General features: G+C 42.3%; 1 protein-coding gene across 2 annotated transcripts in view; it reads left to right on the forward strand.

The window, feature by feature from the left end:
* The first annotated feature begins 201 nt into the window (after positions 1 to 201).
* Positions 202 to 16,064, forward strand: part of BMP2K (BMP2 inducible kinase) — a 67,089-nt gene continuing 51,226 nt past the window's right edge. For both annotated transcript variants that reach the window (XM_075039631.1, XM_075039622.1), the window contains exon 1: positions 202 to 670. In XM_075039631.1, coding sequence (XP_074895732.1) covers positions 493 to 670 — 178 coding nt within the window. In that variant the 5' untranslated portion in view covers positions 202 to 492. The remainder of the gene's footprint in view (positions 671 to 16,064) is intronic.

The raw sequence follows: 16,064 nt of genomic DNA on the forward strand, positions 1-16,064 counted from the left end.
GCGGGGCGTGTAAGGCGGGTGTGTCTGTGTGAGTGTGTGAGGGAGCTGGGACCGCGCATGCGCCGTCGCGCCGCACACTGGCGAGGCAGCTTCTCCCGCCCCCCCCCCCCCCCCCCGCGCCCGCCTTCCCCGTCCCGGCCGCCGTGGGGCTGTGGCGGGGCCGGGCCCGCCCCCTTCCTCCTCCTCCTCCTCCTCCTCCTCCTCCTCCGTCGCCGCCGCCGCGATCGTCGCTGCGGGCGCAGGCAGCCGGCGCCGGCGGTCGAGGAGAAGCGGGGCGGGGGCCGCGGCCGGCATGTGAACCGGGACAGCCCCCTCCCCGCTCCGGCCAGCAGCCGTTGGGGCAACGGCCGCCCCTCGCCTCAGGCTCGCCGCCCGCCCGGCGGCGGCTTCTTTTTCGGCCGCCCTGCGCCGCGCGGGGCCGGGCAGCCGCCTGCGCCCGGCCCCCCCCCCCCCCCCGCCCCGTCCCGCGGGCCCGGCGGGGCCCCGCTCGCCATGAAGAAGTTTTCTCGGATGCCCAAGTCCGAGGGGAGCGGCGGTGGAGGCGGCGGCGGCGGCGGGACGGCGTCTGTGGGCTCCGGCGGCGGGGGCGGCGGGGGGAGCGGCGTCTCCTTGGGCAAGGTGCTGGCCGTCGGACGCTACCAGGTCACCCCCGAGGAGGTGCTGGCGGAAGGTAACGGGGTGGCGGGGAAGGGGGGGGGGGGGAGCCGGGCCCTGCGAGGTGCCCGTGGGGAGGGAGGGAGCGGCCGAGGCCGAGCGCGGCCGTGGGACCGGGCGGGGGCCAGCTGCCCCGCTCCTCGCCGGGACGGGCTCCCCTGCCAGCCGGCGGCTGGCTCTCCCCGTCCCTGAAGAGCTGCTTACCCGCTGTAAGCCGGTTAAGGGGGTTTGGGGTTGGTGGGTTGTGGGTTTTTTTTTTTTGTTTTGTTTTTGTTTTGTTTTTGTTTCGGTTGCTGGCTGGTGCCTGGGGCTCGCCGGGTGGCTTAGAGTTTGCTGGCGTTGAGGAGACCGGTCTGAGGTGTCCGAGAGAGAGGCGGGCTGCTGGCCGGGCTGGCGATTCAGCGGGCGAGATCGAGACGCTGTGGCCAGGAACCCGTGAGTCCGAATAGGGCGGTTTAATCCCGTAGTAGGCTTTTACCAGCTAATCTGAAAAAAACCCCAAAACAAAACCAAAACCATGATCTTCTTTGCTGGAATGCTGTAGGTTTCTGGCAGGGTCACGAGTGAACTTGCGGCGTTAGTAACTTGTGCTGTAGAGGATTGCTGTCCTCCCCTTGTTGCGAGGTGCCTGAATTCTAATTTTTTGCCGGTAACTTGCACATTACCTCGTTGGACCTCCATTGGGTCTTAAAGAAGAGTTGCGTGAATTCAGGTAGTCTTAGAGTTGGCTAGACTTTGTCAGTCGTACGACTTTAGTAGGCACTGGCACGGGCCATTGTCAAAACAGCCATATTTGAGTTTCACTGTGTGCGTGTGGGAAACTGTGCAGTGTTGAGCTCTCGTAGTTGGTAGCAGCCGATGTTGTAATGTATAATTTGCTTCCTAGGTCACTGAGCACAGGGCTAGTCCTGTATACTTCGTAGCTACTGAGTTTCGCAGCACTGCAACATGCTGCTTTGGATGTTGTGGGTAAAATAATTCATCTTTGTCATTTTTATGTCTGTGTATTGCTTAGACTAGGTTATGCATAAATGTACTAGTAAACTTTCATTGCTTATGTGCGTTTCTCGATGGAGATTTAAGATGAGGTTTTAATAAGTACATGCAGGTACTATTTAAAATAAAAATGTTTAGGTGGTACTTACATTTTTAATTGCTCTATGGAAAAAAGTTTTTTAGTAGAATAATGGAATTGGTGCTTGATATTTAGAAAGCAGTGTTTTGTCTTTGGCTTATGAAAATGAGGTCAGGGCTTAGCCAGCTGCATACCTGGTTGCCTAAAATATGAGTGGTCCTTGCCGAGAGCTCCTTCAAAGTCATTGTGGTCTGACAGAAGGTCACTTTTCTGCAGGGCTGGCTGCAGGATAGAGACTTCTTAAAAACGTTATGGACATAGGCTCCTGGGTAAATTGGGAAGTTAACACAAAAACCATATACATTGCGGAAAGCAGCAAAATTGCATGGTGCTTGGTTCAGTTCTGCATATTATGAAAAGCTTTCTCATAATGTGCTGTTTTAAGAGTCACTATAGATGCCTTTTTTTTTCTTCTTGTTTCTGTAGCTTGTAGAAACAAATCTGTAGCCCTTAAGGGGTTGGAGGCAGGGGGAGTATGCATTTCAACAGTTGAGTGTTGTGCAAATTGGCTTCCTTACTTTTGAGACTGAAACGGAAATTTTTCTACAGCTTTTATGTGGTCTCTTAAATATGGATGCCTAGGACTAGAACCGATAAGAGTCAGGGCAGTGTAAATCTGCTGCGTCTTGTGAAAAATCTTAAAGCCAACACCAGACCTATTCAGTAGGGAGGGCCCAAAAAGGCTTAGAGGAGAACAAAATAACAGGTGGCATAACTGCATGGTCGAGGTAGTAGGGAAGTGAGGCAGCTGGGGGAATGATACTCTTATGAGTCTGCTGACTGTCGGGAAGCAGCTGGGTTAACAGTGTGTGTGTGTGGGCAGTAGATGTGTGCCCTGTGGTGACTGGCGGGAAGGTCACTGTGCCTAAGTGTTCAAGTGGCACTCGGGTACTCCTGACTGAGCACAGTAGTTCATGAATGAAAAAGTTGTGTTCTATCTAGGAATTACTTCTTGACAGTCAGCTTTTCCCTTGACTTAGTAACAATTAGTAGTAAATAATTGTATGTTATTGATGTTATATTAGTCATATTGCAATCTATTATTAATACTTAACACTTTATAAATCCCATGCTTAATAATCCTCTTCCTTGGGGGGCAGGGAGGAACAAAGTTTTGGTTTGTAATTTTTTTTCCTAGTCCCTTTGCATAAGGCATTTTTTTTCATCCTTGATTTTCTGAAACCCAGTTTTACTGAGGTTGTCAGGCTTGTCAGGTAGTTGCTGTTAGTCAGTGCTGATGAAATACCATTTACAAGCTAGTTGAAGATGCTCATATCGGAGTTTTAGGTTGTGTCATGAAGTGTTGTTAATGTGTTAATATAATGAACGTAACGAGCCTGTTTCAGAATGGATGTATAATGTTCTGTTAGCTGTGGTGTGGTATGGATAGGCTTTTTTACTAGCTTTTAGAATTAATAGCATTATATGTCTGTCAGAATCAAACTGTTTAAACACCCCCACCACCCCTTGCCACATCCCTTCCAAATTTTGCATCTGAGTTGTCTTATGGAGCTAGCTCTTGGTTTTGCAGAAGACGGATGCTCCCGGTAACTAGAGCGAGCGGCAGCAGTGATGCCAAAAGGCTCCATTTGTAACTACCTTTTTAGGTTGCAGTAATGAGTCTGTGGTAGATTTCCTGTGCTGATACAGATGTTGCCTTCAAAATGCTTTTCTGTTCTCTTTGACAATATTGTTTTATTGCAGTGTTTTAAAGGCAAAAGTATGTAGCATTATAATCTAGTACTTTTGGATAAGTATGTATAATGCTGTCTAAAGCAACTGCATCCTTTTGCAGTAAAGTAGGTATAAAGGTTGAAGTGCTGTAGTTAGTAGGCTGTTGGATGGCTTCTTTTGTTTGAAAGACACCTCTGCTCTGGTGACTTCTTAGCCTTCATAACCCAATGGCCAGTATGTTGTTGGATGGAGGTATTTGCGTTTATGGTTCATTTTTCAGAGATGGGGAAAACCTCATCAATTTGGTTAAGGTTCGATGTAGAAAACGGGTCCCTATCCATTTTGAGGGGATGGTAGAAGTACGTGGAGCGAGTGACTGATACAGACAGAGGGCAGACCTTCTCTTTATATCTATCTTTTTGTTCAACAAGAGTGTGTGCAATGCAGCTGAAGTTTGGAAAATTAAATCTGACAAAAATATGGAGAAATGTCTGTTCAAAGTTACAGATGGTGCGCAGCGAACTCCAATTATGGTGACTCCAATATTGAAAAAGACTTTCTAGTTCGGAAATTGCAGCAAACTGGATGTGACAAAATATGAAACATGCTTTTAAATTGATCTCAAATGTCAATGCAAAACAGTTAATGTTGTGAAGAGTGAAAAGGAAAGTGAAAATTAGCAACTTCCCCAAACATTTTTGGTTTATGTAAGGAGGAGATAGAAACCTGTGACTTGATGTGGGGATAATACTACTTCGTTCTTTGCATTGACTTAAAACAGAAAGGAGTTATTTAAGTGTAAGAACTGCAGTAAAACTAATTTTTCTGGACACTACAAGGATAGGCATTGGAAGATACACAGTTGTCTTACCATCTTGATTGCTTGGCAGGACTTCGTTGTGTTGAAACTGAATAAATGAAGACTTTTTCAGATCTGAAGTTGTCTTTGTACTGTGAGCAGACCAAAGTGGGCATGCCAAGTGTTGTGTTACAATTTAGTATGTGGGTGTGTTTTTAATGAGTGTGGACAAAGCAAGCAGAGACAGTTATGGATGTTTAAAAAAAAAGAAAAAGAGACAGTACATGAGTTCTACTCTGCTCTTGTGAGACCCCACCTAGAGTACTGTATTCAGCTCTGGGGCCCCCAGCCTAAGAAGGACATGGACCTGTTGGAGCAGGTCGAGAGGCGTGCCACCAAGATGATCAGGGGGCTGGAGCACCTCTCCTACGACGACAGGCTGAGAGAGTTGGGGTTGTTCGGCCTGGAGAAGAGAAGGCTCTGGTGAGACCTTATAGCAGCCTTCCAGGACCTAAAGGGGGCCTACAAGAAAGCAGAGAGGGACTTTTTCCAAGGGCATGTAGTGATAGGACAAGGGGTAACGGCTTTAAACTGAAAGAGGGGAGATTTAGATTGGATAAAAGGAAGAAGTTCTTCCCTGTGAGGGTGGTGAGGCGCTGGCACAGGTTGCCCAGACAGGTTGTGGCTGCCCTCTCCCTGGAAGTGTTCAAGGCCAGGTCGGATGGGGCTTTGAGCCATCTGGTCTAGTGGAAGATGTCCCTGCCTATGGCAGGGGGGTGGAACTAGATTGCCTTTATGGTCCCTTCCAACCCAAACCGTTCTATGGTTCTGTGAAATGTGCAGTGGCCTCCCAAGCTTCGCTCTCGAGCATGCCTGGCTTGTTTTGGAAGCTAACTTGTGGACATGGAAAGATGATCATCACACTGCTTTCATTGTTTTCTATTCAGAATTGATTAATGGAATCATGGGCCATAAGCTGTTGCATCTTATTTAAAACAAAAATAGTACTGTGTAGTGTGTTTTTCCTCCCCCTGTGGTACAGCTAATAAACTGTCGTCTAGTGTCCTGCATGTCTTGATCTGGTGTTTAAAAGTAGCGTAGTTTCAAGGGGTTCTTCAGGCTGGTTGTTCTCCTGTTGTCCAGGACAATTAGTACCATATCTGGATGCTTCCTGATTTCTTGATTAGACTGTTTTTAGTCCCAATTAATGGGGTAACTCCATGTCAGGCAGTAGTCCCCTGTTGCTTGTACCTGTCCTGACATCCCCCCCCCTTTAAGGGAACAGCCTGTAGAGGCACTAAGCATTTGCCCTGTTGGAAGGATTCCATCAAAGAGGCAGAAATCCGTACCTGTCCTTGTTAATTAAGCTCAAAGTGCTTCCAAAAAATGAGCTGGTACTTGGTTGGTCCCCTACTAAAAGGAGAAGGGAGATGACTGAATGTAAACCTTAGACCATCTGGGGTTTATACTTTTCAGAGAAGCTAAGAGGGTTGGCGCTTGCATGTGCTGAAGGGTTACTCCTTTATTTCCTGATAAAAGCATTATGTGGCTAGCAGGTAGTTGTAAATTTACATACTGGGCCAGTGCTGCTGGACTTGGAGTTATCCTCAGCGAAGAACCTTGAAGTAAAAGAAGTAGTGTCTTAGAAACAAGCACTAGAGGGTTTTTTTTGTTACTTTGTTTTGGTTGTTTTTGTCACACACTGGGAATGCTAATCTGGCTGGGGGTGAGCTTTACTGAACTGTATTTCACAGGATTACCCAATAATTACTGTTTCCCTATAATACAGATGTTAGCCCTGGTTATAGATGAGAAATGTCCTAGAGTGGTGTGAATATAGCACACGAAGGTGATGATCTTGCCCCCGAAAACCTTGTTTTTTGGTAAGAACTAGGCTGACACTGTTGGGAAGAACCAAAACTCTCTTGTCATGAATTCTGTACAGTTTTTTTCCATTTTAACCTTCCCAACGGCAAGCGCATCGCTTATGAAAGCGGGGGTGAGATGTCAGAGACTTACACGGAAGACACTCGGTAATACCCTGTGCAACTTGCTTCCAGAAGTACCCAGACTGGATGTGAAGTAGTGGTAGGCAGTGTTGCTGTGTTTCAAAAAGGCAGTAGGCTGTTTGTTAGCCTTTCTGTGTCTTGCAACTTTGGACAGGAGGGGTTGAACATGACTCATTACTCGTCTTGTGCTGTAACTTTATTTCCTTTGCTCTAGTCTATGTGGAAAGAAGTTGTGTGATAGTGATTATACTGGGTTTTTTTAATCGTTCTAGCTGATAAAATGGTGAGTTTGGAGCTGTGTGGTGTTGAGCCTTCTGGTGCTATATCTTACAAAGCTGTTGTTTTCCTAAGTGACCTTGTTTCTAGGACTAGAGAGGCAGGGAAAAAGCCACTCAAGTGGGGATTTGTTTTAGGTTAATCAGTTAATATTTGTGTAACACAGAACGTTTGCTTCATTTATTTAATGTGATGGTTAAAGCTTAGTTTTCTGTGAAGAGGTCCCTCTCAATAGGGAGGACAAGTGAAAACCTCGAATCTTCCCTTTATAAAACTGAAAATTCAATCTCTTTTCTTTTATAATTCATCTCACACTGCAACCTCTTGGAGTCATTACTGGCAAACTAGCGAAGGAAGGAGCTTCTTACAAGCTCTGCTGTCCTACTTAAATTGAGTGTGCAGTCTTTGCAAGTACTTGATGACATTTATTATTCAGTTGGTCTTTTATTTTCATACTGTTCCAGTCAAGGACTAAGAAAACTAGCACCTTAACGGAGAGGAATCCAAGTCCTGTTTTGTGAGAGCTTGTGCTGTGCATTTGTGGATTGTCACGCTCCTTAATTTTTAGTGCAAGTGTTTTTTCCTGGAGGCTTTTCTTCAATTAATTGTATAAGGGAAGAAGGGGAGTCTTAAAATCTGATCAACATCACAGCTGTGGTAAGGCTGAATTGCTTATTGTCCAGGAAGGAGGCTTAGTAAGTTTTTAAAAAATCAGTCCTAAAATTAGGATAGTCTTGGAAGTTTTGTTGTGGATGGTTTTTTTCTACCTTATGTGTCTTAGCAATTGCAGTTCAATTAGTAATCTAAATAGACGAACTTCCTGATGTGCATAAGGTGGTTCTTGCCCTTCTAGGATGCTTTAAGCCCCATTTCAATTAACCTCTACTACCCTGAATTTCAGGTCTTTATCTCGGGGATTTGCAACTCCGGCAGCAGCTATAAATTCCTAAGCGTGCTGCTGTACAGCCTACGCTGCTTTCTCTTGTGTTAAGATGTGGCTCGTGTGTTGTGCCTTGTTCTGAAGAGGCAAATAGAGAGAAGTGCCATTGTAAAGGATCTGTTAACTTTAGTATTTCAAAGCGGTTAAGCGTGCTGTGGACTGATGTTCTGACTATGAGATTCTGATTGCACGGTGGAAAAGCTGATTGTGGCAGGTGTTACGTATATAGCTGGTGCAGGGTCACTTCTGCCATGACTGTGTGGCATGGCAGTCTTCTCATACGTGGCAAGCTGACATGTTCGTTATGGGTTTTCTTCGTTAGTTTAGTGGTTATGTAGCATGTGGCATGCTGCTTTTTGCAGTAGATACTGTTTTATTTTCAGTTGGAATCTAGTTTAGTTGTTCAGGTGGATTGTTAGCTGCAAGGTTGTCTGGGAAGTTCATTTGTGGAATTTGAGTGGGGATTGGTCATGTCAATTTTTTTTTTTTCAGAGCGTAACATCACTGAATCTATGTGCACATGTGACTGTAAGGGTCAAGTGTGTTACTCTGTCTCAACCAGTTTTGCTTTGCTAATATTTGAGTAGCAGAAATGGTTTGTTTGAGTTGAAAAGATAAAGGGAGAAAAAAAGTGGGGCGAGTACTCGAACCTGTCTGCTTTTTGTTTTGGCTAAAAGTAGAATATAATACATGTGAAGCTTTTGCGCAATCCCAATAATAAGCATGGCTGCCTTACTTCGAGAGTAGTTTCAGCACAGCAAGTGGTGAGATGCTGAACCAAGTTTTGATCTCTGGGTAATGAAAGATAGGGAGCCTATGCTGTAGCGCTTGGGATTTATCTTCAAGCTTTTCAAGCCTAATAAAGGCATCTGTCAACTTGAAACAAGAGCATTGTTCTGCCTGTTACAGGATGTAGCTATATTGTGTGTAATGAAAAAGAAAACAAACCAGAAAGCAGTTTGGGTATTTGCATGTGGTCCTAGTCTTACATCAAGATGCAGGTAAAACTGTCTTTTCGTGTAATGTTGGGCACAACAGCAATGCTTTAACTTCAGTTTTTTTAGTCGGATAACTAGTGTGGTGACTGAACTTTGGTGGTACTTCGGGAGAACAGTTATTCTCACTGTACTCTCCAGAGCTGTTGTGTGCCTCTTCTACGCAGATGGAGAAATTAACACGTTAGGAAACATCTGTAGGCTGACGAAGGTATCTATTGTATAGCTAAGTCCAAGTTCAGCTCTTAGGGACATGTGGTCTAATGCTCTTCGGTTGTCAAGTGGTTAGTCTTTGCATCCCCGAATGACATGACTTTCTGCATTGCCATGTACGTGAACATGTAATATTATGCCTCTGTTAACTGCTCGTAATCGTTCTGTTCTTTTTCAAGGAAGTTATCAATTTAACTTTTGTGTGCCCAGAAGTAGTTAAATACTGAGCAAGTACTTTGGAATCTAGTAATTCTGAGCTAAGTTTTTGGGATAGTGGCCAAGAGTCAGATGGTTATATAGGAGAAGCAACTTGATTTGTAGCAGTGTCATGTTAATATGATGCACAAACTCAAGCCATCTTTCCTTTGCCAAATTTTGACGAAAGACAGATGTAATAAACGTATATGCCATATACCTGCTTTTTGTCTTGCGGATGTGTTTTGATAAAATATGTTGATGTCACAGTAGTGGTGAAAGGGGGAGTATGCATGCAGGTGTTTTTGCTGTGAAACTCCTGGAAACCCTCAAAGGGTAAGGCAGCCTGTAATAATAGAGGATATATTAGCTTTGTCTGTGAGAGACTTGGCCTGACTTTAAAAGAAGCTGCGTAGGATTTTATTTTGGGTGTCTGTGTTTTGTTGGTTCAACTGAAAGTTTGGGTTTTTTTCTCATTATATCTCAGTATTTTGCGTGTCAACATAGAAAAGGAAAACTTTGTTAGCTAATAAAAGTAGAATTCATTTTCAGACAAGTGTTAACTAGAAACCAGTGAATCCGGGAAGAGTGTGTTTATTTCTCTGGGCTTTTGTTAGTGTAGTATCAGAGCTGTCAGTCATTAACTAGTATGTTACCCATATGCAAGTATTTGTACAGTTTTTCTGTGCATGGAGAGCTGAAGTTAATGCCAAAGATGGGACTCGGTCTCTACGGAGCAGTGTAATTACAGGCCTACTTCCCTTTGACACCCGGGAATAATGAACATGCTTTAATATACACACGTGCTAACTGTGTGAACTTAGACATCTTTATAGCTGTAGATGTTTGTTTGTTTTAGCTTTATATGTATGCACACATGCTTTCTGGTGAATGTCTCATTTTTTGCTAAATAGATTTCATATTGTGTTCAGAGGAGAAGTGTTTGAGGTAATGAGTTAGGTTGTGCTTCTTGTCTCTGGCATGCTTTTGGTTTGCAGCATTCTTTTTAAGTCTTCGTTCTCAAAACTGTTTAATTTCTTAACCTTGGATTGTGCTTTACTCGTTGTGGCTATTTTTTGCTTCCATAATAGTCTACATAAGTAGGTTACCACAGTCGAATGAGTTGCTGTTTGTAAGCAGAGCTGTGTTAACTGACACTATGAATGCTCTATGCCTGCCAAAATGTGGAGTGTAATGGTGTCAGTTAATAGGTGGTTCTAGTAAACACATTTTATTCTGTATTTGGGACTAACCAGGAACATGGACATGGTCAGTCACCTAATTGTAACTTCATGGCTTGAGATGCAGTCCTTGTCCTAAGAAATCGTAAGATTTGCAGGCATGTGCTTTGGAATGGAAGTTTTTTCCTCATGTGTTTTTGCAGGTTTAGCTTAAAAGCTGTAAATATACTGGGTGAACAGCTGCTTCCTGAAATGTTGGGAATATTTGCCGATTTGTAATACCTTAAGCTGAAAGTCTGAGGCTCGTTTGCAGACCCCTGCGATGCTGAGCAGCAGTACACCAACACAGGTCACATGGTCTCTAGTCTGTCATTCTGCTGGGGTTGAGATGCCATGTCCTGTGTTTTCTTCTCCAGCTTAAGTTAGGCAGTGAACATGAAACCCCTGTTTTCTTGAAGGACTAGGTTGGTTTTTTCTCTTCATTGTTGTCTAGCTGCTAACACGGAAGATTAATTCCTTTTTTGCTTTCTTGGCTGTCTTGGAATGGATTTCAGTCTCTTGAGTGTTCGTTTGCTGGTTAAGAAGGTAGGAACCTTTCTCCCCTTCTCTGATTCATGTGTTCCTTGCTCATGCTTGTCTAGGTTAGTTACTTTTTACTAGTGGCAGTGGGATGTCTTGCATGTGGGTTGTGTCAGTTGTGAAGCTGGCTCTCTGAACAGAAGCAAGGTGGAGGAGAGTGCACAGAAAAGAACAGGTTAAAAGCTGGAAATAAAAGATTTACTCGATCCTGGGGGTCATTTAAGTGGGGCATATATCTTTTGGTTTGAGTAGCAAAAGACATGCTACTTGGTTCTTGAGCAATGTGAACATGTGTTAGAAAACACAAAGTCTGCATTGTGGAACTGAAAACTAGTGAACCTGCAGTGTTCTCCTTGTGAAGGTATGATAGGCTTTTCTTAGCCTTCATTCTTGTTATGTGTGCCTCGCTATTTCTGATGCAAATGGTAAAAATACTGCAGAAATGATTGCGTAGACTCATGTGAGATGAACACCTCTTAGCATTTTTTGTCTTGCTCTTCAAGAGGTTTCAAAGCTGGTATTGATCTGAAGAACATAGCATTGCCTTAGGGAGGGTCATTATTTCGCAGATGGAGAAATGAAAGAAGATGAAGGGATTTGCCCTGAGTCATACAAGCCTGTGCAAGAGGTATGGGTAGAGTTTGGAGCGTCCTGGCTCTGTGACCATTTCTTCCGCATCGCTTCTGCAGTATGCTGTGCCTTGATTGCCGTATACAAAACTATGAATTCTGATATTCCAGGACTTGAGGAGATTTTCTTTGGGATAGCGTATATGTTGGGCTTCCTTCCAAACTAGCACATTATTTTAATGGATGAATTTTTTCCTGTGACACCTTGAGACTTTAAGGCGCAAGTCTCTAAGAGTTACATACTAATACTTAGGAATTGTCCAATTGTTGGTTTAATTCCTGTGCTGTTGTACTGACTTGTTTTAATTCTCATTTTTAAAATTTATTTGGATTATGATTTCTGTCTGTGCATTCTGTCTTACAGTAGCAGTTCTAACGAGTTATTATTGCAGCATTTTGTGAATTCCCTTACAAAACAAAAAATAGTTTTAGAAGTTAGTGGTTAATGTGACATGTTCTTCAGTTCTTCTGCAATTCCTGTGGGTTGAAAAACTGAGTGTGCTTTTATTTAGAGAAGTTGTTGCTAAACAGTTTTTTCTTTTTTTTTGTTTTGGATGGATACCAAATTTCTTGCATGAAACTATATGAAAGCAGTGTTTCTTTGGAGAGACAAGCGATGGAGGAGCAAAACTTTAGACAAGCTTTGGAGGAGCAAAACTTGGAGCAGTTCATCCAGCTGCTAAATGTGCATGGACTTAGTCTGTGCTGTTTAAGAACTCTGACAGAGCCAAGTGGTCTTTTGGATTGCAGCAGCATAAACACAGGAGGAGGTGATTCCTCTTAGTATTTTGGATTTGAACTTGATGTCTTGGATCCTGAGCTAATAGATCGTTAAAGAATATAAGGCACTTAATTACTCTGCTGACACACATGTTTAAGGACCTGACTGGTCTCATGGAACACATGCTATATTCAAGAATAGGAAATGTGAGTGAAATTTGTTGTGCCAGTGTTAGACATGGAATCGGTTCTGTTCTGTGCATCATGTGCAGGAAAACTAACATTTTGAAAAAACCGAAATGAAGTAATTGCGTTCTTCAGAGCCCTGCTGTCTTTCCATAGTGCTCAGTAGCATGGTCTGTGTCTGCAGAGTTAAGACCTTCACCTTGAGTTCAGTTTAGATGAGTTATCACGTAGTATCACTTGGCTTTTACTTAATGAGAACTCATGAAGGCAGCAGGAGGATTATTTATTCGCAGAATGAGTTATCCAGAGATTCCTTAGGCATTCTGAAGACAGAAAAGAAAACCTAGAACTATTATGGTAGTTCTAAAAGCAGTGTAACCATATAGAAGCTCATCAAAAGAAAACACCGTGTGTTGCATCTAATTTGGTTGAGTCATGTAGGCGTCTTCAAGTTCCTCCGATCTTGGTTTGAATTTACAGTATTACCTTCCCAGCTTTGTGCTTTCTTGAAATGTTTGATTATGTCCATCAAATGGACTGTTTTACTTCTTCCTTTTGACTTTTTGTTCTGTTAAGCTGATGTTGAATTATATAGCTGCATTTCTAAGAGCAAGTTTTTGTTGAAGGACATCTTTGGGTTTAGGTGGTAGATGGGTCCCAATGCTTTCATTTTTTGAGACTAACCCAAAACCACATGGGCTTCCAGACAGGTCCATTTAATGAGTAACTACCTTGTTCAGAGTTATTGCTGTTGTTGAATGACTCTGCCTTGAAACACAGTAGATGTGAGAGGTATTAAATGATTTTGATAATCTTGACTCCGATACTCAGAATCCTGTTGACGTTGCAGCATAGATTTTTATTTAAAATGATGAAGCTGCTTACATTGTTTAGAAGTTTCAATGTCTCTTTTTAAATCGTCAGATGTCACAGATGTAAAATAATTCAGACAGCAGTCTTAATAAAGAGATGTTTTGTGTGTGAATTGAAGCATTCAAATCCATTCAACATGAACCAGATGAAGCTTTAATAACTGCCTGCCCCCATGCAGGTGCCAAGGAAATATTATTACCTAAAATATTTTTAAATTCTATTTATTGGTATAAGCAGGTCAAATCTCAGATATTCTGTTCTTAAAGTTTATCGGTTCCCTGTTGTTCATATGCCATATAGGTCTATATGTGTTCCTTTCGTACTCTCAGAGTGTAAACATATCCAAGTATTTGCAGAAAGCTACAGAAGATGAGGTGAGATAATGAAAATCCTTATACTGCTTGCCTCAAATATTCATATTGGATATTCTTAACAACTAATTCCAGCCAGTTAATCCAGTTTTGATCACGCTCATGTATGAAAAATGGTCCATGAGTTCACTGGTGATTACAGTCGGATGTGAAGATGTGAGTGAGACTATGTAGAATCTTTCTAGTGGTGAAGAGATACGTGTTTCATCTTGCTAATTTAGTAAGTGTATGATGCCTCAGGAAAATAGTTAACCAGAGAATCTTCCTATGACATATGCCTTAGTCTGAAATGCTTCTAGCATTATGAATTGCTTGGTTTATCTCTCCATGGCCTGGTGACTCTTTTCTTTCTTTTGCAATGAAAGATGGCATTTCTCCAAGATGCTGTAGAACTAGCTGTTTTGCTGAAGCTGGGCACCTTATGCTTTGCCTTGTTTCTTTGCCATGGTAGCTTTGTGGTATTCAGTGGGTGAGTTATTCATGTGTGAGGTTATAGATCCATTCTCTGACTTTCTCTGCTTTGGATTTTTACGCTTGCATATTTAAATTATAATTAAAATAGTGATTTCAAGGGAAATGCAAGACAAACTACAGAGCAAATAAGAGTTAGTTAAAGAAAAGGGGTGTATGTGTATGGGTTTTTTTTAATTGGGTGGTAACCATTCAGTATGACAAAGGAGTTTAGTTCCGAAAAAGTTGCGGTGGTTGCATATTAGGTATATACTGTATCTGTACCCACTGATTTAACCATTCTGTAACTGTATTTTATTTCGACACTTGTTTATTATATTGGAGTTAAAATCAAGGTTTTTAAAAAAAATAAATTGTTGTGTGCATTAAAAATGCTTAGCAAAAGACATCTGAAATCAATCTACAAAATGAATTAATTAATGGGTTCTATTGATCATAGCGTCAGTGTTGTACAATGAGTAACTGCATTTTTCTGTCTAGTCTATATACACAGATAATGTCATCGTCCTGCTTTTCAAACTCCCTTTGTTTTCAGTTCAGAGTAAACTACAAATGGAGCTGAATTCAGTGAGCAAACAAAGTTGAGAGGGAGGGCGAAAAAACCTTTTCACGTGTTGAAGATACAACTGCTGTTCAAAGTTTATTTCGGTGTGTTTTTTTTCTTCTTTAACTGTGCTAGCAGATGCTTGTGACAGGTATCTTACCAATGTCTTGGACAAGTTGACAACTTTCTTGTGAAAACCTGGGCAGGAAGCACATCCTGCCTAAAGGCATCACCTTGGTTACATCTTGAGTAACATGGTATGTCTAGTGTACTAAAGTTTGAGAGACTAGAGGTTTAATGGCATGGTGAAATGGAATTGTATTAAATGTTTTGGCCTAGATTACACAGCATAATCCCTTACATAAATGTTGAGTCAACAGTCTTGACCTTGACCAAAAAAAATACAATGTTCGGGTTGGTTGGTAGGGTTCTGTTGTGTGAGTTTCTGTTTGTTCTTTAATCTCACTGTTTGGAAAAGGGAGTGTCAGTGACATGAAGGTCTGTCTCTTGGGGAAAGTCTTGCTTGCTCCTGCAAACAGCTGTCACTCTTGACAAGTGTTTCTTGGCTTCAGAAGTGCGGATTGTGTGTCTTGCCCTTCTATCTTTTTTTTTTTTTTTTTTTTTTTAATTCCAGAACTGGTTTATGCCAGCTGGGGAGATCATAAAAATGCCAAGTTAGGGATGCAGTTATAAGTATTGTAATGCACTGTGGATGTGAGAATCAACAGCAATAGTCAACAGAACTTTCTAGGCCTGTACAAAGGTAACTTGCTTTAAAAATGCTGACCTGCCCTATAAAGACAAAGCATGTTTGTTTAAGTGTACTGGGATGTGCAAGAAGTGCATTTGCAAAGAAGGAAAGAATTTGAAGAAAATAAATGGATTGGTTGCATTACTGTACATCTCAAAAGTATAAGTCACCTGAAAATCCTTGCATTGTTGGAAGATAGAGTTGTTTCCAGACTGGAAAATGAGATGCAGTGAGCAGTGAACTAGGAGATGCAGTGAGCAGTGAACTAGGAGATGCTGAACTGAATGCTGTTTTGCTTTTGTTACTGATGTGCCTGTAAACCAACTGTTGTACTGTCTTTGTACAGTAAACTGTATAAGGTATCTCTGACAACTCTATGTTGTGCCGAAGTGTTTCCTTGTCCCCACCAATGGTGGGAGCAGGCTGGATTAATCTCTTAAAACACAAATACTTGTCCTGTTTCTGTGAGAAGAAAGCTCTCATTCTTTTTGACAGAAAAAACTACAGTACCCTTTCCTCTCTGCGTGACAGTGTAGCCCTAGAACTTTTAAGAGCTGACTTTGGGAATGAAGCCCAGCAGATTGTGACTTGTTGCCAAATTTTACCTTAATTTCCTACTTTCAGTTTCTGTTAGTACAGGTAATGGAGCTGTTTAATACTCTGAAGTAATTTCTGTTACAACATGATTGCAGAATCTGGAGGTGAAAAGAGGTTAATGTTTTGATATTCACTATCAATTAATTGAACCGTTGGTGCTCTACTAGTCAGTTTCTGTGCTATCTTCCTTATGAGAGAAGGTAAAATATTAGTTCACTTAAATACAAGAATCTGTTAAACACAGTTGTACAGGTAAATCTGTTAGTTTTTTT

This window comes from Buteo buteo, chromosome 1 (assembly GCF_964188355.1).
Source record: "Buteo buteo chromosome 1, bButBut1.hap1.1, whole genome shotgun sequence".
Lineage (NCBI taxonomy): Eukaryota > Metazoa > Chordata > Aves > Accipitriformes > Accipitridae > Buteo > Buteo buteo.